This window comes from Rutidosis leptorrhynchoides, chromosome 4, assembly GCF_046630445.1.
Source record: "Rutidosis leptorrhynchoides isolate AG116_Rl617_1_P2 chromosome 4, CSIRO_AGI_Rlap_v1, whole genome shotgun sequence".
NCBI lineage: Eukaryota > Viridiplantae > Streptophyta > Magnoliopsida > Asterales > Asteraceae > Rutidosis > Rutidosis leptorrhynchoides.
Window position 1 is genome coordinate 503987429 of NC_092336.1, and position 23467 is coordinate 504010895.

The 23467-nt window shown below is 35.1% G+C and overlaps 1 protein-coding gene across 1 annotated transcript; it reads right to left on the minus strand.

The window, feature by feature from the left end:
* Positions 1-22560: 22560 nt before the first annotated feature.
* On the minus strand, positions 22561-23046 carry LOC139842458 (putative ripening-related protein 2). The gene has a single exon (XM_071832595.1). It carries the CDS (start codon positions 23044-23046, stop codon positions 22561-22563), a length of 486 nt encoding a protein of 161 aa, XP_071688696.1.
* Positions 23047-23467: the final 421 nt, after the last annotated feature.

Below are 23467 nucleotides of genomic sequence, written 5' to 3' on the forward strand. Positions count from 1 at the left end.
GAGGCCATTGAAAAATGGGAGACTCCTAAGACACCAACGCAGATACGCCAATTTTTGGGTTTAGCTGGTTATTATACAAGGTTTATTCAAGATTTTTCCCGAATAGCTAAACAATTAACAGCGTTAACACAAAAAGGGAAGAAGTACGAATGGACTTTTGAGCAGGAAAGTGCATTTCAATTACTGAAGAAGAAGTTGACTACAGCACCTATTTTATCGTTACCTGAAGGGAACGATGATTTTGAGATATATTGTGACACTTCGCGACAAGGTTTTGGTTGCGTCCTTATGCAACGAAAGAAAGTTATTGCATACGCATCTCGTCAATTGAAGATTCACGAGCGGAATTACACGACGCATGATCTAGAACTGGGAGCAGTAGTGTTTGCATTGAAGATATGGAGACACTACTTATATGGGGTTAAATGCACTGTGTTTACCGATCATAAAAGCCTTCAACATATCTTCGATCAGAAACAGCTGAACATGAGGCAACGTAGGTGGGTCGAGCTGATAAACGACTACGATTGTGAGATTCGCTATCATCCCGGGAAAGCGAATGTAGTGGCCGACGCTCTAAGCAGAAAGGAACGGGAACCAATTCGAGTACGAGCGATGAACATAAAAATTCGCATGAATCTCAACTCACAAATCAAAGAGGCTCAACGAGAAGCTCTTACTAAAGAAAACATAGGAAATGAAATAATGAAAAAGTATGAGAAGCAACTCGTTATACGGGAAGATGGAATTCGATATTTTGTAAACCGTATTTGGGTACCGAAGTTGGGTGGATTAAGGAAGTTGATATTGAATGAGGCACATAAGACAAGATACTCGATACACCCTGGAGTTGGAAAGATGTATCAAGATCTTAAGACGCATTATTGGTGGCCTAATTTAAAGACAGATGTTGCAACATATGTTGGGGAATGTTTAACTTGTTCCAAAGTCAAAGCAGAACACCAGAAGCCGTCAGGGTTACTTCAACAACCAGAAATCCCAGAATGGAAATGGGATGGTATTACGATGGATTTCATCACAAAGTTACCTAAGACTGCTTGGGGTTATGACACCATTTGGGTAATAGTTGATCGTCTCACCAAATCTGCACATTTCTTGCCTATAAAGGAAACAGATAGAATGGAGAAACTATTACAATTGTATATAAAGGAAATTGTTTCAAGGCATGGAATACCTATTTCCATTATATCTGATCGTGATAGTAGATTTACATCAAAGTTCTGGCAATCACTACAGGAGGCACTGGGAACTCGTTTGGATATGAGCACCGCATATCATCCACAAACTGACGGGCAGATTGAAAGAACAATTCAGACTCTTGAAGACATGCTCAGGGCATGTGTGATCGATTTTGGAAACGGATGGGATAAATATCTACCATTAGCAGAATTCTCGTATAATAACAGTTATCATGCGAGCATTAAAGCTGCACCATTCGAAGCATTATATGGAAGGAAGTGTAGATCCCCTATCTATTGGAATGAAGTAGGAGATCGACAATTAACTGGTCCCGAGATCATACACGAAACGACTGAGAAGATAGTACAAATCAAGGAGAGATTGAAAACAGCCCGTAGTCGCCAAAAGAGCTACGCCGATGTCCGAAGGAAACCATTAGAGTTTCAGATCGGTGCCATGGTTATGCTAAAGGTGTCACCTTGGAAAGGTGTAATACGTTTCGGTAAAAGGGGTAAACTGAACCCAAGGTATGTAGGCCCGTTCAAGATCATCGAACGCATTGGACCGGTAGCTTATCGACTCGAGTTACCGCAACAACTCGCCAGAGTACATAATACATTTCACGTATCAAACCTTAAGAAGTGTCTTGCAAAGGAAGACCTCACCATTCCTCTTGAAGAAATCCAAGTCGACGAGAAATTACAATTCATAGAAGAACCAATCGAAATCATGGACCGTGAAGTTAAACAACTCAAGCAGAGCAACATACCAATCGTTAAGGTTCGTTGGAATGCTCGAAGAGGTCCCGAGTTTACTTGGGAACGAGAGGATCAGATGAAACAAAAGTACCCACATTTGTTTCCCGAGAACGCAAAATAGGTACAACTTTAAAATTTCGGGACGAAATTTATTTAACGGGTAGGTACTGTAACGACCCGGATTTTTCCGATCGTTTTACACTTATAAGATTAATATTTACATAAATTAAACCTTACCAACATGATAAGCAATCTAAATTGTTGAGACTTATGTTTTTGAAAAGAGTTTTACACAACGTTTGACCGTCCAATTTGACCGATGATATCATGAACTATATAATATACGATAATTATACATTTGTGTATATATATGTATTTTTATATATTTAACATGATCTAAGAATGTTTTAACATCTCATTGTGTTCTAATAACAATGAGTTATAAGTATATTTTGAGACTACTAACTTAAGTTTTCAAAACGATAACTATATGTGACGTTCTTCGACTTAAATACTTAAAACTTATAATGCTTATACATGTATCATATAGATATGTATTTTATCACTTTTAAAGGATTTATATACATAAAACAATATAAGTATATTTACAAAAGATAGCTATATTTGAATCCTCGTTCCGTTTTCTCAAGATTTTTATACGTATATCTAGGGTATATGTACCCGTATCATACCCAGCTTCTATACGTATTTACTATTGGTATATACACATCACAATCACTTTATTAGCAGCCATGAGTCAGCCAATTTTGGATCTTAGCATGCATGATTAATCAATTTGGCATATAACAAGACTTTTGCACAATATTACAAATTTATACATCTTTTCACCACCATTTATACTCCATTCCATTTTCATTTTTACTACACATTTTCTCTAACCAAAAACACACTCTTAGGAACCTTAAGTGTTCTTCACAATCTCAGCAAATAACCATGAAGATCTAGCTTCAAAAACAACCCTTAATCATCATAAGAAAATCCATTCAAGAACACTTCAAAAATCCTTCCAAGTAAACAAGTTTACTTCTAACCTTTCAATCCAACTCCACCACTCTTTTGATTCTAGGATTTTTCTCATTTCTTACAGTAACTTTGTCCAAGTAACTTGAGGTAGTAACCTTATTCATAATCTTATTCAATTCATATTCATATAGCTATCTTATTTTGTCGTATAAAATTTTAACAACAAGAACATAGTTTGAATGATTTCAAACTTGTTCGCAAACTAAATAGATCCTTCTAACTTGACTTTTAAAACACTTCAAGACCTGTAATATATCATAATGATATGCTAACTTAACAAGATATAACTTGGTTTTACAAAGAACACCTTAAAAACTGAATCTACGTCGTCGGAGTGCAACCGGGGGCTGTTTTGGGTTGGATAATTAAAAACCATCTTAAGCTTTGAATTGGAAGTTCATATTCTGGAAAAATGATATTTCTTATGAATATGTTAACACATAAAAATTTCATGGTTTAACTCAAAGTGTAAGTATTTTTAGAAAAATGATCATTAAATGTTGTTTTTATGATGGAAAATGATCACTTTCATAAGTTTCACCAAAGTTTGACCTATAACCTGTGATTTTGAATACAACATAAGGTATTTTCAGTTCATATTCTTAAAATTTAACTCGATCCAAGGAAGTGGCAAGTTGAACCAACAAAAACGGAGTTGTAATGAAGAAACTACGACTAAAACAAGATCGGGTATGCGAAGCTAGTTTAGCTACGAAAATATTTGGAGAAAAATTAAATTAATCATATATTTCTAATTAATATGATATTTCATATATATTTACTTATGATTTGATTTTATATATTTCAGGACTACCCGTAAACAACACGAGAAGATTAATCATAAGACCTCATGATTGTACGCAACACGTCATTTGACAACACGGTACTTTATGTACGCAACACGTCATTTGACAACATGGTACCATGGGTCAAGATTAATTCTGATCAATACGAATACGATGGGGTCTTTATTTATTTTATTGAACAACTAATTGTGGACCACTAACATCGGACTGCTAACTACGGACTAAGAAAATATTAAAAGTATATATATATATATATATATATATATATATATATATATATATATATATATATATATATATATATATATATATATATATGTAACGATTACTTAGAAAGAAAATATGTTGATATATTATATATATGGTTAGGTTCGTGATATCTATCGGAGACCAAGTCGTGATAAATACCTTCAAGGCAAAAGTGAGTATATAGTCCCACTTTTAAACTCTAAATATTTCGGGATGAGAATACATGCATTTTATGATTTACGTTATGGACACAAGTGATTAAAAATATATATTCTACGTTGAGTTGTACCACTGGCATACTTTCCTGTAACTTGGTAACTACTATTTACATGAGGTATTGTAAACGCGAATCCTGTTGATAGATCTATCGGGCCTGACAACCCCAACCGGACTGGACGACCAGTATTCAACAGTTGCACAGTACTTCATTTCGGTGACTACACTTGGTACGGTGTAGTAAGATTTCATAATAAAGGGAATATGCGACGTTGATTAAATGTTAAGTATGGTTATCAAGTGCTCAACAACTTAGAATATTTTTATTAAAACGTTTATATATGAAATCTTGTGGTCTATATTTATAACGCTGCCGGCATTAAACCTATATCTCACCAACTTTATGTTGACGTTTTAAGCATGTTTATTCTCAGGTGATAACTAAAAGCTTCCGCTGCAGCATGTTGAATTTAAGCAAGATCTTGAGTATGCATATTTGTGTCAAAAATAAAACTACATATCGGAGGATTTGTAATGTAAAATATGTTGGAAGTCGTATTGTTATTATCACATGTAAAGTTTGTAAGTCTAAGATTATCGCTAAACGATAATCATTATTAAGTTGTTTAAACCTTGTATTTGTAATAAAAGCTATTGTTTGTATTGTAAAAACGAATGCAGTTTTTGAAAAATGTCGCATATAGAGGTCAATACCTCGCGATGAAATCATATGTTATTGCATTCGTCCTTATAGTTAAGGTCAGGTTATGACATATACATATCTCAGTATTGATCACAACTCAAACTATATATATTTTGGAATCAACCTCAACCCTGTATAGCTAACTCCAACATTCACATATAGAGTGTCTATGGTTGTTCCGAAATATATATAGATGTGTCGACATGATAGGTCGAAACATTGTATACGTGTCTATGGTATCTCAAGATTACATAATGTACAATACAAGTTGATTAAGTTATGGTTGGAATAGATTTCATACCAATTTTCACGTAGCTAAAATGAGTAGTGTTTACCAATTTTGTTTTGCTCGCCATTTCTTCGTTTCTAATCCGTTTTGAGTGATTTAAGCTGCCACGGTTTCGTATTGAACTTGAATTTATGAAAATAAATAGAAAAGGTATAGGTTTATAGTTGGAAATACAAGTTACAAGTCATTTTTGAAAGAGGTAGTCATTTCCGTCGAAAGAACGACATCTTAATGACTGTTTTGAAAAACATACTTTCACTTTGAGTTTAACCATGATTTTTGGATATGGTTTCATGTTCATAAGAGAAATCATTTTCCCAGAAGTATAGCTTTTAAATCAAAGTTTTTCATAGTTTTTAATTATCCAAACCAAAACAGCCCCCGGTTGTAACTACGACGGCGTAAATCCGGTTTTATGGTGTTTAACGTGCTTCAAAGTTTTAAATCATTAAGTTAGCATATCATATAGATATAGAACATGTGTTTAATTGATTTTAAAAGTCAAGTTAGAAGGATTAACTTTTGTTTGCGAACAAGTTTAGAATTAACTAAACTATGTTCTAGTGATTACAAGTTTAAACCTTCGAATAAGATAGCTTTATATGTATGAATCGAATGATGTTATGAACATCATTACTACCTTAAGTTCCTTGGATAAACCTACTGGAAAAGATAAAAATGGATCTAGCTTCAACGGATCCTTGGATGGCTCGAAGTTCTTGAAGCAGAATCATGACACGAAAACAAGTTCAAGTAAGATCATCACTCGAAATAAGATTGTTATAGTTATAAAAATTAAACCAAAGTTTGAATATGAGTATTACCTTATATTATAAAGATATCTTACTGTAAATAAGAAAGATTTCTTGAGGTTGGATGATCACTCTACAAGATTGGAAGTAAGCTAGCAAACTTGGAAGTATTCTTGATTTTATGAAACTAGATCTTGTAGAATTTATGAAGAACACTTAGAACTTGAAGATAGAACTTGAGAGAGATCAATTAGATGAAAAAATGGAAGAATGAAAGTGTTTGTAGGTGTTTTTGGTCGTTGGTGTATGGATTAGATATAAAGGATATGTAATTTTGTTTTCATATAAATAAGTCATGAATGATTACTCATATTTTTGTAATTTTATGAGATATTTCATGCTAGTTGCCAAATGATGGTTCCCAAATGTGTTAGGTGACTCACATGGGCTGCTAAGAGCTGATCATTGGAGTGTATATACCAATAGTACATACATCTAAAAGCTGTGTATTGTACGAGTACGAATACGGGTGCATACGAGTAGAATTGTTGATGAAACTGAACGAGGATGTAATTGTAAGCATTTTTGTTAAGTAGAAGTATTTTGATAAGTGTCTTGAAGTCTTTCAAAAGTGTATGAATACATATTAAAACACTACATGTATATACATTTTAACTGAGTCGTTAAGTGATCGTTAGTCGTTACATGTAAGTGTTGTTTTGAAACCTTTAGGTTAACGATCTTGTTAAATGTTGTTAACCCAATGTTTATTAAATCAAATGAGATGTTAAATTATTACATTATCATGATATCATGATGTATTAATATATCTTAATATGATATATATACATTAAATGTCGTTACAACGATAATCGTTACATATATGTCTCGTTTCAAAATCATTAAGTTAGTAGTCTTGTTTTTACATATGTAGTTCATTGTTAATATACTTAATGATATGTTTACTTATCATAATATCATGTTAACTATATATATATATCCATATATATGTCATCATATAGTTTTTACAAGTTTTAACGTTCGTGAATCGCCGGTCAACTTGGGTGGTCAATTGTCTATATGAAACCTATTTCAATTAATCAAGTTTTAACAAGTTTGATTGCTTAACATGTTGGAAACATTTAATCATGTAAATATCAATTTCATTTAATATATAAAAACATGGAAAAGTTCGGGTCACTACATATATACACTCCAATGATCAGCTCTTAGCAGCCCATGTGAGTCCCCTAACACATGTGGGAACCATCATTTGGCAACTAGCATGAAATATCTCATAAAATTACAAAAATATGAGTAATCATTCATGACTTATTTACATGAAAACAAAATTACATATCCTTTATATCTAATCCATACACCAACGACCAAAAACACCTACAAACACTTTCATTCTTCAATTTTCTTCATCTAATTGATCTCTCTCAAGTTCTATCTTCAAGTTCTAAGTGTTCTTCATAAATTCTACAAGTTCTAGTTTCATAAAATCAAGAATACTTCCAAGTTTGCTAGCTTACTTCCAATCTTGTAGAGTGATCATCCAACCTCAAGAAATCTTTCTTATTTACTGTAAGATATCTTTCTAATACAAGGTAATACTCATATTCAAACTTTGATTCAATTTCTATAACTATAACAATCTTATTTCGAGTGAAAATCTTACTTGAACTGTTTTCGTGTCATGATTCTGCTTCAAGAACTTTCAAGCCAGCCAAGGATCCTTTGAAGCTAGATCCATTTTTCTCATTTCCAGTAGCTTTATCCAGAAAACTTGAGGTAGTAATGATGTTCATAACATCATTCGATTCATACATATAAAGCTATCTTATTCGAAGGTTTAAACTTGTAATCACTAGAACATAGTTTAGTTAATTCTAAACTTGTTCGCAAACAAAAGTAAACCTTCTAACTTGACTTTTAAAATCAAATAAACACATGTTCTATATCTATATGATATGCTAATTTAATGATTTAAAACCTGGAAACACGAAAAACACCGTAAAACCGGATTTACGCCGTCGTAGTAACACCGCGGGCTGTTTTGGGTTAGTTAATTAAAAACTATGATAAACTTTGATTTAAAAGTTGTTCTTCTAGGAAAATGATTTTTCTTATGAATATGAAACTATATCCAAAAATCATGGTTAAACTCAAAGTGGAAGTATGTTTTTCAAAATGGTCATCAAGACATCGTTCTTTCTACTGAAATGACTGCCTCTTACAAAAACGACTTGTAACTTATATTTCCGACTATAAACCTATACTTTTTCTGTTTAGATTCATAAAATAGAGTTCAATATGAAACCATAGCAATTTGATTCACTCAAAACGTATTTAAAACGAAGAAGTTATGGGTAAAACAAAATTGGATAATTTTTCTTGTTGTAACTACGTGAAAATTGGTAACAAATCTATATTAATCATATCCTAGCTAACTTATATTGTATTATATATGTATTCTAATATATTATGTAATCTTGGGATACCATAGACACGTATGCAAATGTTTTGACATATCATATCGACCCATGTGTATATATTATTTGGAACAACCATACACTCTATATGCAGTAATGTGGGAGTTAGCTATACAAGGTTGAGGTTGATTCCAAAAATATATATACTTTGAGTTGTGATCTAGCCTGAGACGTGTATACACTGGGTCGTGGATTGATTCAAGATAATATATATCAATTTTTTTTTCTGTACATCTAACTTTGGACAACTAGTTGTAGGTTACTAACGAGGACAGCTGACTTAATGAACTTAAAACATCAAAATATATTAAAAGTGTTGTAAATATATTTTGAACATACTTTGATATATATGTACATATTTGTTATAGGTTTGTGAATCGACCAGTGGCCAAGTCTTACTTCCCGACGAAGTAAAAATCTGTGAAAGTGAGTTATAGTCCCACTTTTAAAATCTAATATTTTTGGGATGAGAATACATGCAGGTTTTATAAATGATTTACAAAATAGACACAAGTATGTGAAACTACATTCTATGGTTGAATTATCGAAATCGAATATGCCCCTTTTTATTAAGTCTGGTAATCTAAGAATTAGGGAACAGACACCCTAATTGACGCGAATCCTAAAGATAGATCTATTGGGCCTAACAAACCCCATCCAAAGTACCGGATGCTTTAGTACTTCGAAATTTATATCATATCCGAAGGGTGTCCCGGAATGATGGGGATATTCTTATATATGCACCTTGTTAATGTCGGTTACCAGGTGTTCACCATATGAATGATTTTTATCTCTATGTATGGGATGTATATTGAAATATGAAATCTTGTGGTCTATTGTTACGATTTGATATATATAGGTTAAACCTATAACTCACCATCATTTTTTTGTTGACGTTTTAAGCATGTTTATTCTCAGGTGACTATTAAGAGCTTCTGCTGTCGCATACTTAAATAAGGACAAGATTTGGAGTCCATGCTTGTATGATATTGTGTAAAAACAGCATTCAAGAAACTTATTTCGTTGTGACATATTTGTATTGTAAACCATTATGTAATAGTCGTGTGTAAACAGGATATTTTAGATTATCATTATTTGATAATCTACGTAAAGCTTTTTAAACCTTTATTGATGAAATAAAGGTTATGGTTTGTTTTAAAATGAATGCAGTCTTTGAAAAACGTCTCATATAGAGGTCAAAACCTCGCAACGAAATCAATTAATATGGAACGTTTTTAATCAATAAGAACGGGACATTTCAGTTGGTATCCGAGCGTTGGTCTTAGAGAACCAGAATTTTGCATTAGTGTGTCTTATCGAGTTTGTTAGGATGCATTAGTGAGTCTGGACTTATTAACTAGAATTATCATCGCAACTACTTTGTATCAAAGTTTTATGTGCTATATTTCATGCTATATGTAAAATAGCGGTATTGTAAGTTTGCAAGTTATTGTATAAAGGCTTGAATATGATATATTTTTTTGTTTTTTTTGTTTTTGTGATTAGTTTTTCATATAGAATTGTAGTAGTTGAAATGGTATGATAGCTACTAAGTATGAACTTAACGGGTAGGTACTACCCGAATTAAAGAGTATAAAACGCTAATATGAAGAAAGAGCTTTTATAAATAAGTTCATATTACGCTACGAAATACTATTGACTACTCTTGATATTCTATATGATTAACTCGTTTCATTTGACCATTTTGAAGGAAATGGCACCGACTACTCGACACACCTTGAATATGAGCGAAGAGGAATTTCGTGCCTTTCTTGCTTCAAACATAGCCGCAGTACAGGCTGCGCTACATACCAACAATAACCTTGGATCTAGTAGTACAGGAAATCGTGTAGGATGCACCTACAAAGAATTCACTGCCTGCAAACCTTTGGAATTTGATGGAACCGAAGGACCGATCGGATTGAAACGGCGGACCGAGAAGGTCGAATCGGTGTTTGCCATAAGTAAGTGTACTGAAGAGGACAAAGTGAAGTACGCTACGCATACCTTCACAGGTTCTGCGTTAACATGGTGGAATACCTATCTAGAGCAAGTGGGACAAGATGATGCTTACGCACTACCGTGGTCAGCATTCAAGCACTTGATGAACGAGAAGTACCGTCCCAGAATCGAGGTCAATAAGCTCAAGACAGAACTTAGAGGGTTACGAACCCAAGGATTTGATATTACCACGTACGAAAGACGATTCACAGAATTGTGCCTATTGTGTCCGGGAGCGTTCAAAGATGAGGAAGAGAAGATCGACCCGTTTGTGAAAGGATTACCGGAAAGAATCCAAGAAGATATAAGTTCACACGAGCCCGCCTCCATACAACAGGCATGTAGAATGGCTCACAAACTAGTGAACCAGATTGAAGAAAGAATTAAAGAACAGACTGCTGAAGAGGCCAATGTGAAGCAAGTCAAAAGAAAGTGGGAGGAAAACGGTGATAAAAATCACCAATACAACAACAACAGCAATTACAACAATAATCGCAACAACTATCCCAACAATCGCAACATCAATCACAACTACAACAAACAGCCCAACAACAATAACAACAACAATAACAGTAACTACAACAATCATCCCAACAACAATAATAACCGCAACAACAACAACAATCAGAAGCAGCTATGCCAAAAGTGTGAAAAGTATCACTCGGGGTTCTGCACCAAATTTTGCAACAAGTGTAAAAGAAATGGTCATAGCGCGGCGAAGTATGAGGTCTACGGACCAGGGGTTAACAGAACGAAAGGAACAAATGGTGTCGGAACAAGTAATGGTGGAGCAAGTAGTGTCGGAGCAAGTTATGCCAATGTAGTTTGTTATAAATGTGGAAAACCAGGCCACATTATTAGAAATTGCCCGAACCAGGAGAACACGAATCGAAAAGGCCGCAGAAGAGTTTTCAATATTAATGCGGAAGAGGCACAGGAAGACCCGGAGCTTGTTACGGGTACGTTTCTTATTGACAATAAATCTGCTTACGTTTTATTTGATTCGGGTGCGGATAGAAGCTATATGAGTAGAGATTTTTGTGCTAAATTAAGTTATCCATTGACGCCTTTGGATAGTAAATTTTTACTCGAATTAGCAAATGGTAAATTAATTTCAGCAGATAATATATGTCGGAATCGAGAAATTAAACTGGTTAGCGAAACATTTAAGATTGACTTCATACCAGTAGAGTTAGGGAGTTTTGATGTGATAATCGGTATGGATTGGTTGTTACAAAAATGCAATTTGCATTATACGAGAAAAAGGAAAACCCTTAATGGTGTATGGAGAAAAGGGCAACACGAAGCTACATCTTATTAGTAATTTGAAGGCACAAAAACTAATAAGAAAAGGTTGCTATGCTGTTCTAGCACACGTTGAGAAAGTACAAACTGAAGAAAAGAGCATCAATGATGTTCCCGTCGCAAAAGAATTTCCCGATGTATTTCCGAAAGAATTACCGGGATTACCCCCACATCGATCCATTGAATTTCAAATAGATCTTGTACCAGGAGCTGCACCAATAGCTCGTGCTCCTTACAGACTCGCACCCAGCGAGATGAAAGAACTGCAAAGCCAATTACAAGAACTTTTAGAGCGTGGTTTCATTCGACCAAGCACATCACCGTGGGGAGCTCCTGTTTTGTTTGTCAAGAAGAAAGATGGTACATTCAGGTTGTGTATCGACTACCGAGAGTTGAACAAACTTACCATCAAGAACCACTACCCACTACCGAGAATCGATGACTTATTTGATCAACTACAAGGCTCGTCTGTTTATTCAAAGATTGACTTACGTTCCGGGTATCATCAAATGCGGGTGAAAGAAGATGATATTCCAAAGACTGCTTTCAGAACATGTTACAGTCATTACGAGTTTATGGTCATGCCGTTTGGTTTAACTAATGCACCAGCTGTGTTCATGGACCTTATGAACCGAGTGTGTGGACCATACCTTGACAAGTTTGTCATTGTTTTCATTGATGACATACTTATTTACTCAAAGAATAACCAAGAACACGGTGAACATTTGAGAAAGGTGTTAGAAGTATTGAGGAAGGAAGAATTGTACGCTAAGTTTTCAAAGTGTGTATTTTGGTTGGAAGAAGTTCAATTCCTCGGTCACATAGTGAACAAAGAAGGTATTAAGGTGGATCCGGCAAAGATAGAAACTGTTGAAAAGTGGGAAACCCCGAAAACTCCGAAACACATACGCCAGTTTTTAGGACTAGCTGGTTACTACAGAAGGTTCATCCAAGACTTTTCCAGAATAGCAAAACCCTTGACTGCATTAACGCATAAAGGGAAGAAATTTGAATGGAAGGATGAACAAGAGAAAGCGTTTCAGTTATTGAAGAAAAAGCTAACTACTGCACCTATATTGTCATTGCCTGAAGGGAATGATGATTTTGTGATTTATTGTGACGCATCAAAGCAAGGTCTCGGTTGTGTATTAATGCAACGAACGAAGGTGATTGCTTATGCGTCTAGACAATTGAAGATTCACGAACAAAATTATACGACGCATAATTTGGAATTAGGCGCGGTTGTTTTTGCATTAAAGACTTGGAGGCACTACTTATATGGGGTCAAAATTATTATATATACCGACCACAAAAGTCTTCAACACATATTTAATCAGAAACAACTGAATATGAGGCAGCGTAGGTGGATTGAATTGTTGAATGATTACGACTTTGAGATTCGTTACCACCCGGGGAAGGCAAATGTGGTAGCCGACGCCTTGAGCAGGAAGGACAGAGAACCCATTCGAGTAAAATCTATTAATATAATGATTCACAATAACCTTACTACTCAAATAAAGGAGGCGCAACAAGGAGTTTTAAAAGAGCGAAATTTAAAGGATGAAATACCTAAAGGATCAGAGAAGCATCTTAATATTCGGGAAGACGGAAACCGGTATAGGGCTGAAAGGATTTGGATACCAAAATTTGGAGATATGAGAGAAATGGTACTTAGAGAAGCTCATAAAACCAGATACTCAATACATCCTGGAACGGGGAAGATGTACAAGGATCTCAAGAAACATTTTTGGTGGCCGGGTATGAAAGCCGATGTTGCTAAATATGTAGGAGAATGTTTGACGTGTTCTAAGGTCAAAGCTGAGAATCAGAAACCATCAGGTCTACTTCAACAACCCGAAATCCCGGAATGGAAATGGGAAAACATTACCATGGATTTCATCACTAAATTGCCAAGGACTGCAAGTGGTTTTGATACTATTTGGGTAATAGTTGATCGTCTCACCAAATCAGCACACTTCCTGCCAATAAGAGAAGATGACAAGATGGAGAAGTTAGCACGACTGTATTTGAAGGAAGTCGTCTCCAGACATGGAATACCAATCTCTATTATCTCTGATAGGGATGGCAGATTTATTTCAAGATTCTGGCAGACATTACAGCAAGCATTAGGAACTCGTCTAGACATGAGTACTGCCTATCATCCACAAACTGATGGGCAGAGCGAAAGGATGATACAAACGTTTGAAGACATGCTACGAGCATGTGTTATTGATTTCGGAAACAGTTGAGATCGACATCTACCGTTAGCAGAATTTTCCTACAACAACAGCTACCATTCAAGCATTGAGATGGCGTCGTTTGAAGCACTTTATTGTAGAAAGTGCAGGTCTCCGATTTGTTGGAGTGAAGTGGGGGATAGACAGATTACGGGTCCGGAGATAATACAAGAAACTACCGAGAAGATCATCCAAATTCAACAACGGTTGAAAACCGCCCAAAGTCGACAAAAGAGCTACGCTGACATTAAAAGAAAAGATATAGAATTTGAAATTGGAGAGATGGTCATGCTTAAAGTTGCACCTTGGAAAGGCGTTGTTCGATTTGGTAAACGAGGGAAATTAAATCTAAGGTATATCGGACCATTCAAGATTATTGATCGTGTCGGACCAGTAACTTACCGACTTGAGTTACCTCAACAACTCGCGGCTGTACATAACACTTTCCACGTCTCGAATTTGAAGAACTTTTTTGCTAAAGAAGATCTCACTATTCCATTAGATGAAATCCAAATCAACGAAAAACTTCAATTCATCGAAAAACCCATCGAAATAATGGATCGTGAGGTTAAAAGACTTAAGAAAAACAAGATACCAATTGTTAAGGTTCGATGGAATGCTCGTAGAGGACCCGAGTTCACCTGGGAATGAGAAGATCAGATGAAGAAGAAATACCTGCATTTATTTCCAGAAGATACGTCAACACCTCCAACTGCTTAAAATTTCGGGACGAAATTTATTTAACTGGTAGGTACTGTAGTGACTCGAACTTTTCCATGTTTATATATATATTAAATGAAATTGTTATTTACATGATTAAGTGTTTCCAACATGTTAAGTAATCAAACTTGTTAAGACTTGATTAATTGAAATAGGTTTCATATAGACAATTGACCACCCAAGTTGACCGGTGATTCACGAACGTTAAAACTTGTAAAAACTATATGATGACATATATATGGTTATATATATAGTTAACATGATATTATGAAAAGTAAACATATCATTAAATATATTAATAATGAACTACATATGTAAAAACAAGACTACTAACTTAATGATTTTGAAACGAGACATATATGTAACGATTATCGTTGTAACGACATTTAATGTATATATATATATATCATATTAAGAGATATTCGTACATCATAATATCATGATAATATAATAATTTAAAATCTTATTTGATATTATAAACATTGGGTTAACAACATTTAACAAGATCGTTAACCTAATGGTTTCAAAACAACACTTACATGTAACGACTAACGATGACTTAACGACTCAGTTAAAATGTATATACATGTAGTGTTTTAATATGTATTCATACACTTTTGAAAGACTTCAAGACACTTATCAAAATACTTCTACTTAACAAAAATGCTTACAATTACATCCTCGTTCAGTTTCATCAACAATTCTACTCGTATGCACCCGTATTCATACTCGTACAATACACAGCTTTTAGATGTATGTACTATTGGTATATATACTCCAATGATCAGCTCTTAGCAGCCCATGTGAGTCACCTAATACATGTGGAAACCATCATTTGGCAACTAGCATGGAATATCTCATAAAATTACAAAAATATGAGTAATCATTCATGACTTATTTACATGAAAATAAAATTACATATCCTTTATATCTAATCCATACACCAACGACCAAAAACACCTACAAACACTTTCATTCTTCAATTTTCTTCATCTAATTGATCTCTCTCAAGTTCTATCTTCAAGTTCTAAGTGTTCTTCATAAATTCTACAAGTTCTAGTTTCATAAAATCAAGAATACTTCCAAGTTTGCTAGCTTACTTCCAATCTTGTAGAATGATCATCCAACCTCAAGAAATCTTTCTTATTTATAGTAAGATATCTTTCTAATATAAGGTAATACTCATATTCAAAATTTGATTCAATTTCTATAACTATAACAATCTTATTTCGAGTGAAAATCTTACTTGAACTGTTTTCGTGTCATGATTCTGCTTCAAGAACTTTCAAGCCATCCAAGGATCCTTTGAAGCTAGATCCATTTTTCTTATTTTCAGTAGCTTTATCCAAAAAACTTGAGGTAGTAATGATGTTCATAATATCATTCGATTCATACATATAAAGCTATCTTATTCGAAGGTTTAAACTTGTAATCACTAGAACATAGTTTAGTTAATTCTAAACTTGTTCGCAAACAAAAGTAAACCTTCTAACTTGACTTTTAAAATCAAGTAAACACATGTTCTATATCTATATGATATGCTAACTTAATGATTTAAAACCTGGAAACACGAAAAACACTGTAAAACCGGATTTACGCCGTCGTAGTAACACCGCGGGCTGTTTTGGGTTAGTTAATTAAAAACTATGATAAACTTTGATTTAAAAGTTGTTCTTCTGGGAAAATGATTTTTCTTATGAATATGAAACTATATCCAAAAATCATGGTTAAACTCAAAGTGGAAGTATGTTTTTCAAAATGGTCATCAAGACGTCGTTATTTCGACTGAAATGACTACCTCTTACAAAAACGACTTGTAACTTATATTTCTGTCTATAAACCTATACTTTTTCTGTTTAGATTCATAAAATAGAGTTCAATATGAAACCATAGCAATTTGATTCACTCAAAACGGATTTAAAACGAAGAAGTTATGGGTAAAACAAGATTGGATAATTTTTCTTGTTGTAACTACGTGAAAATTGGTAACAAATCTATATTAATCATATCCTAGCTAACTTATATTGTATTATATATGTATTCTAATATATTATGTAATCTTGGGATACCATAGACACGTATGCAAATGTTTTGACATATCATATCGACCCATGTGTATATATTATTTGGAACAACCATAGACACTCTATATGCAGTAATGTGGGAGTTAGCTATACAGGGTTGAGGTTGATTCCAAAAATATATATACTTTGAGTTGTGATCTAGCCTGAGACGTGTATACACTGGGTTGTGGATTGATTCAAGATAATATATATCAATTTTTTTCTGTACATCTAACTTTGGATAACTAGTTGTAGGTTACTAACGAGGACAGCTGACTTAATGAACTTAAAACATCAAAATGTATTAAAAGTGTTGTAAATATATTTTGAACATACTTTGATATATATGTACATATTTGTTATAGGTTCGTGAATCGACCAGTGGCCAAGTCTTACTTCCCGACGAAGTAAAAATATGTGAAAGTGAGTTATAGTTCCACTTTTAAAATCTAATATTTTTGGGATGAGAATACATGCAGGTTTTATAAATGATTTACAAAATAGACACAAGTACGTGAAACTACATTCTATGGTTGAATTATCGAAATCGAATATGCCCCTTTTTATTAAGTCTGGTAATCTAAGAATTAGGGAACAGACACCCTAATTGACGCGAATCCTAAAGATAGATCTATTGGGCCTAACAAACCCATCCAAAGTACCGGATGCTTTAGTACTTCGAAATTTATATCATATCCGAAGGGTGTCCCGGAATGATGGGGATATTCTTATATATGCATCTTGTTAATGTCGGTTACCAAGTGTTCACCATATGAATGATTTTTATCTCTATGTATGGGATGTATATTGAAATAAGAAATCTTGTGGTCTATTGTTACGATTTGATATATATATAGGTTAAACCTATAACTCACTAACATTTTTTGTTGACGTTTTAAGCATGTTTATTCTCAGGTGATTATTAAGAGCTTCCGCTGTCGCATACTTAAATAAGGACAAGATTTGGAGTCCATGCTTGTATGATATTGTGTAAAAACTACATTCAAGAAACTTATTTCGTTGTAACATATTTGTATTGTAAACCATTATGTAATAGTCGTGTGTAAACAGGATATTTTAGATTATCATTATTTGATAATCTACTTAAAGCTTTTTAAACCTTTATTGATGAAATAAAGGTTATGGTTTGTTTTAAAATGAATGCAGTCTTTGAAAAACGTCTCATATAGAGGTCAAAACCTCGCAACGAAATCAATTAATATGGAACGTTTTTAATCAATAAGAACGGGACATTTCATTTAACCTTGAAGAATCATCCGCCAAGGATGTCCTTGGTGTGAAGTTTACATAAACTCTGTAACAATTTTTGAACAATGACTGTAATAAAGTTATCTGCATTTCATGCTACAAATACATGCTAATTTTATGATTGTGTTTGTCTTTATGCTTATGCCAAATTCTTTGATGTTTCTTGCTAAAATAAACATGATGTGCACTAAGCATATGATAAATTTTTTATGTACAATTGTGTACTGCACAACTTAATAAAACATATTGAAAAGTATTTGGTATAATTCTTATGAAGATGCCTTGCACTGTTAAGTTTTTCTGAATTATCAACATATACAATATACTTTGCAAAGATTATGCCTTCAAATAATTTGCAGGACATTAAAGTCCATCATACGCGTTCCGTCATGGAATTGATGAGGAATATTTATGAAGTATTTTTAAATAGTGGTTATGAATTAATAACCTTTCCGCCATACACCTTCCGTCCTAAAGTTTATGAGGAAGAGTTGTGAAATACGTCGGCCTTCATATATTGTGATAACTTCATTCGTTTTGTGAAGCAAGTTTTTATAATGTGTGTCATGACAAGTATCTAGTTTTTCATTTTGCCTCGGTACGTTCTAGTAAAACTTTAACATTTTCTAGCCGATCCCTTGCACCTTTTGCTGGCCGGCATAAGAGCATCCGCCATCGAAAGTATAAAAATACTCTCCTTCTGTGGGCAGGGTATAAATGCAATGTTTTACATTTGTCACAGGCAGCACTTTGCATAAGAAAAAGATAAAATTTTATTGATTGATAGTGCACATTACGTAAACAATTCATTATGAATTTAGGTGGATCAGGCCTAATTAGTACATTATGAAAGTTTAATGCATGCTGTTGTAAACATATGCATTGTAGCATAAGTACAATAACGGAAAGTAAAATGATAAACTTTGCTCTTCATAAAATGCTGAAATTTGCTCTTCATACGCCAAGCGCCCAGCGCTGTACGGCCTGAATAGTTGATCATGGTATAAAAAACTCTTGAACTTCATCATCTCTGAACAATCGACGACGCCTTCTCTGATTTTCTCTACCCTCTGGTAAATTTGCAAAAGTAGACCGTTCCCTAGTTGGGGCTACATAATGTTAATGTATGGCAGCCACTCCGTTAGGAGTTGGAAATCTTATCTCTGCATGAGCAGTGGATGCAATTGCTCCAAATTTTGCCAACGCTGTCCTTCCAAAAAGGACATTAAATCGAGAAGTGCCTTCCAAAATAGTGAAATCAATTGTTTCAGTTCTCAGCAATGGGAATGTTCCCATAACAACCTCCAAACGAATTCGTCCCATGGCGTTCACTGGTGTTCCTATCAATCCTGAAACCTTCAAATTTGTCCGCCTAGCTCTATCCTTTATGTGCCTTGGAAAAGTTCTCAAACAATGCCAATAGATGATATCAGCTTCACTGCATGTATCCGTGTAGATACGGCTGATAAACTTGTTTGCAATTTCTGCTGATATGACCACTGGCTGAACGGATAAAGTCCAATTTTGGATTGGTTGAAAAATGATTGGAGCATATCTCCAGCTGTCCACATTGTTGTCTGACTGCTCACCATCTTCATAACTACTATCATTAAACCACACCATCTTGATTACCACTTCTGGAGTTAGTTCACACTCTCCGTATGAGTTTCTGTTTTTGCGTCCGCCATGCTCTTCCCTTCTTCTGTTCTCATCCCGATGTCCTCTACGACCATCATTTCTCTGCCACACAAATTTTTTTCTGGGATCATTTCTTCTGTATTGTTTGCCTGGCAGCAAGTGATTTAACTCCCCTGCCTTAATCTTTGCAATGATTTCCCTCATCAAAGACTTGCAATTATCTGTATCATGACCCCACGCCTCATAAAAGTCACACCATAGCTCACTTCTTGGATGATCTCTTTCCTCCATAGGTGCTGGAGGATTGAAAGCAGTCCGGATAGGTTCAGTGAAAAGAATCTCCTTAGGAGTTTTGGTTAATGCCATTATCAACGGATGTCTCTCTAAGGGCCTCCTGTTGTGGTGAAAATCATTAGGATGATTGTTGCCTCTCCATCCGCCATTGGAATTGTCATTTCTCCTCTGATTTCGATCAAAGTACCGCCCTCCGTTGTGCGGTTTGGTACTGTTGTTACCATCAAACTTGCTTAATCCTCGCTCGCCGGCTCAAACATGCTTTTGTGCAACTTCCAATGCTTGATACAGAGTTTTTAGCAAGTCATACCTTAACTATGAACGAGTGCACTAAACCTTCACTGATCCAAACAGAAAATAAAATCGGATACTAGTTGTGACTCTGGACAATCAGGTATTTTTTATGCTTCAAGCATGTATCTCTTCATGAAATTACTCAAGGATTCATTATGATGCATCGTTATTTCATGTGCATCAAGATGTGTCAAAGTGCAGCTACGAAGATTTTGATACTGCATAACAAACTTTGCACGAAGGTCCAAATAACTTGTTATACTTCTTGGCGGCAAACTAGCAAACCATTCCCTTGCCATTTTCTGCAACACCATGGGAAACATATGACAAGCTACCTCGTCATCCCAATGCTGCAACCTCATTGCACCCTCAAACATGGTAAGAAAATCTTCAAGATCTGTAGTACCATCATAAACTCCAATTGCCGGTATGCCAAGATTCCTGGGTAACGGATAGTTAGCAATTCGATCAATGAAACATTGAGTGGACTCTGCCATAGCTGGTGGCTTTGTAGCTTGCTCTCCAGTAATTAAAGCAAAAAAATTATCCGCAGCCACAGCGCGGACAGCGGGCTGCACTAAGCGTTGCTTATACTTTGCTGGAGCTGTCTGCTTAAGGATACCATTTAAAAGTAATGCTGCTTTCTTTTCAGACAGGAACTCATCTTTGTCATCATTCTCTTCTTCAGAGTCAATGCCAATATAGCTGAATTCATTACCATCTTCAGAATCATCAATATGACTGCCCAACTTGTCAAGTATTCTGGATAACTTATATTTTGACATAGATTGCTTCTTCATGATTTGCTTGTTTTTACCATCCGTCGTCCGTCGAAAAGATGTAAATGGTCCACATCGTCGTGGCTGCATCAATGGTCGCTTCCATGGATTGGTAATGAAATTGCGAAGCCTTTCTGCACTTTTGGCAACTGTTTCTTCGATTACTGGCCCTTTCCCTGGACTAGTGGCCAAATGTTTAAGCCTTTCTGCAGTTTCAGCTACCGTTTCTTCAATTGTGCTCTCCGGTGGTTGAACAGGTGCATTTTCTTCAGGCATTAGCGGATAAATTGCCACGCCTTCGGTTGACGAATTGTTAAATGTTTCAAGGACGCCTGTGGATGGGACTTCAGTTGTTTTTGTTCTTTTTTCGTTCCGCGTGTTCTTGACATTAGTGGATGGCGCCATTGTTAACACCTATTTCCTTATGAGGTAAGGCTTAGTGTATCAACACAATACCAGAAGTATCTAGCTAAAAGTGGGAGAGTGTTGCCGATTGATGTTTACCCTCGGGAAATAATCCCTGCAGACCCAGTTCACAAGTATAGAAACTTGTGGGGTGGCATAATCAATCTTTTGTCCGCTGAGCGCTGAGCTACTAGCCGGATGACTTCTAGTGAGAGAAAGTACTATGTGAGAGAGAAAGGTGAAGTCTCTGCTCACAAGTTGTCAAAGTGTCTGAATGTGTAAAATGACGACCCAAGGGGTCTATTTATAGTGATAGATCCACCGGATGGTTCGGGGATACGTGTCAGATGATGATATGTTCTGTTATTCGTGATCCGAAATTTATGCTGAATGTCAGCTCTCCGGCCCGGACTTAAGCGCTAGGCGGCCTTCAGGGCTTACGCATGACGGAAGCAGCCTGCACAGCGGAGAACGCTGGACGTATAGTTTCACAAAACTGTTGTTCCATTGTTCCTGATGCTAATTTCATGCGAATATTATGCCTTTATGCGTGTATACGATAGGATACACCATTATCACCATTTTCAAATACCCAGTTATAACACTTAATTAGTTATAGTTATTGTTAAGTAGTACTCCGTATAATTTTCTTTTACCAGAAAGAATGAAGTACATATGTTTAAATTTGGCTCATTACTTTGAAAAAAACTTGGATGACCCATCTCGACCCATGACCCGTTTCGACCCAAACTTATTTGATCTTTGACCCAACCCGACCCATCTCGACCTGTTTGCCAGGTATAGATGATTTTAACACAAATTTGTTTGTTCCACCATCTGTCCCAAATACATATGACTTGCTTGAAGCGTTGCAAATGAGAATAATAACTAAATAATAAAATACCTCCCTTAACGCTTCATATTATTAGTGTAACACTTCAGGTTACATTAAAATTTTAGAGTACAAATGACAACGTAAAACTGTTTGAATAAAACCGGTACAATTTATTAAATCACAAATACAATATACTTCGAATTATTCAATCAACAAATGACCAAGTAACTTCAGCTTCGCCCCATTCACTTTCAGGTATTTGAAGAGCCCGCCAAACTGGCTCAGACGCGACCACAGTACCATCAGGACACCCATCACCACACTCGTCAATCCCTAACGCTATGGCATTATTACCACTGTAATTTATTCTTACGCCCTTATAACAACTTTGCCCATTGTTGTACCAGTCCGTGGATAACGACACCAGAAACAAGTCACTTGAATTATACACGCCGTCACACTCAGCCGGCCCTCCACTTTCTCCACCTTGTTCGAAATCAGTGATCATCAAAGTTGCCCCAAGTTCATTGCTAGACGCGTGAATGTCATGATCAAAACTGGTTACAAGTTGATATGGAGTTAAGGTTTTTCGTATTAACTTTCGACCATGTTTTTGACCTTCGACGTAGGTGGTGAGCAATGTAATGAGTAGAGAAAAGATAACGAGAAGGATTATAGTGGATTGCTTCATTCTATGTTTTGTGGTGCGAACAAAGGGATTATATAGTAGATCATTTTTTTTGTCTTGTCCGTTGTCAAGTTTATGTTAATTAGTCGAAGAAAATGTCGAAAAGCAAACAACAAATGCAAAAAAGGAAAGTTGTTTCGAAATGGTTGCTCTTTCCGTCTAATCCTTAAAGAAGAACAAGTTAATACAAGAAGTGAGTTACAAGATTGATCTTGCAACAAATTGTTGAAGAATTGCCAACAAGAACCAAAAGGTTGACTTTAAATTATACTTATATCAAAATCAAATAATTGCCTTAAGGGATTTGATTCTAGTTGCTATATTTATGTACAATTCAAATAAAGATAATATTTATATAAGGGATAATAAGACTTGAGATAATCTGAACTTGGTATAACAACCCTACTTTTTCCGTTACTTCTGT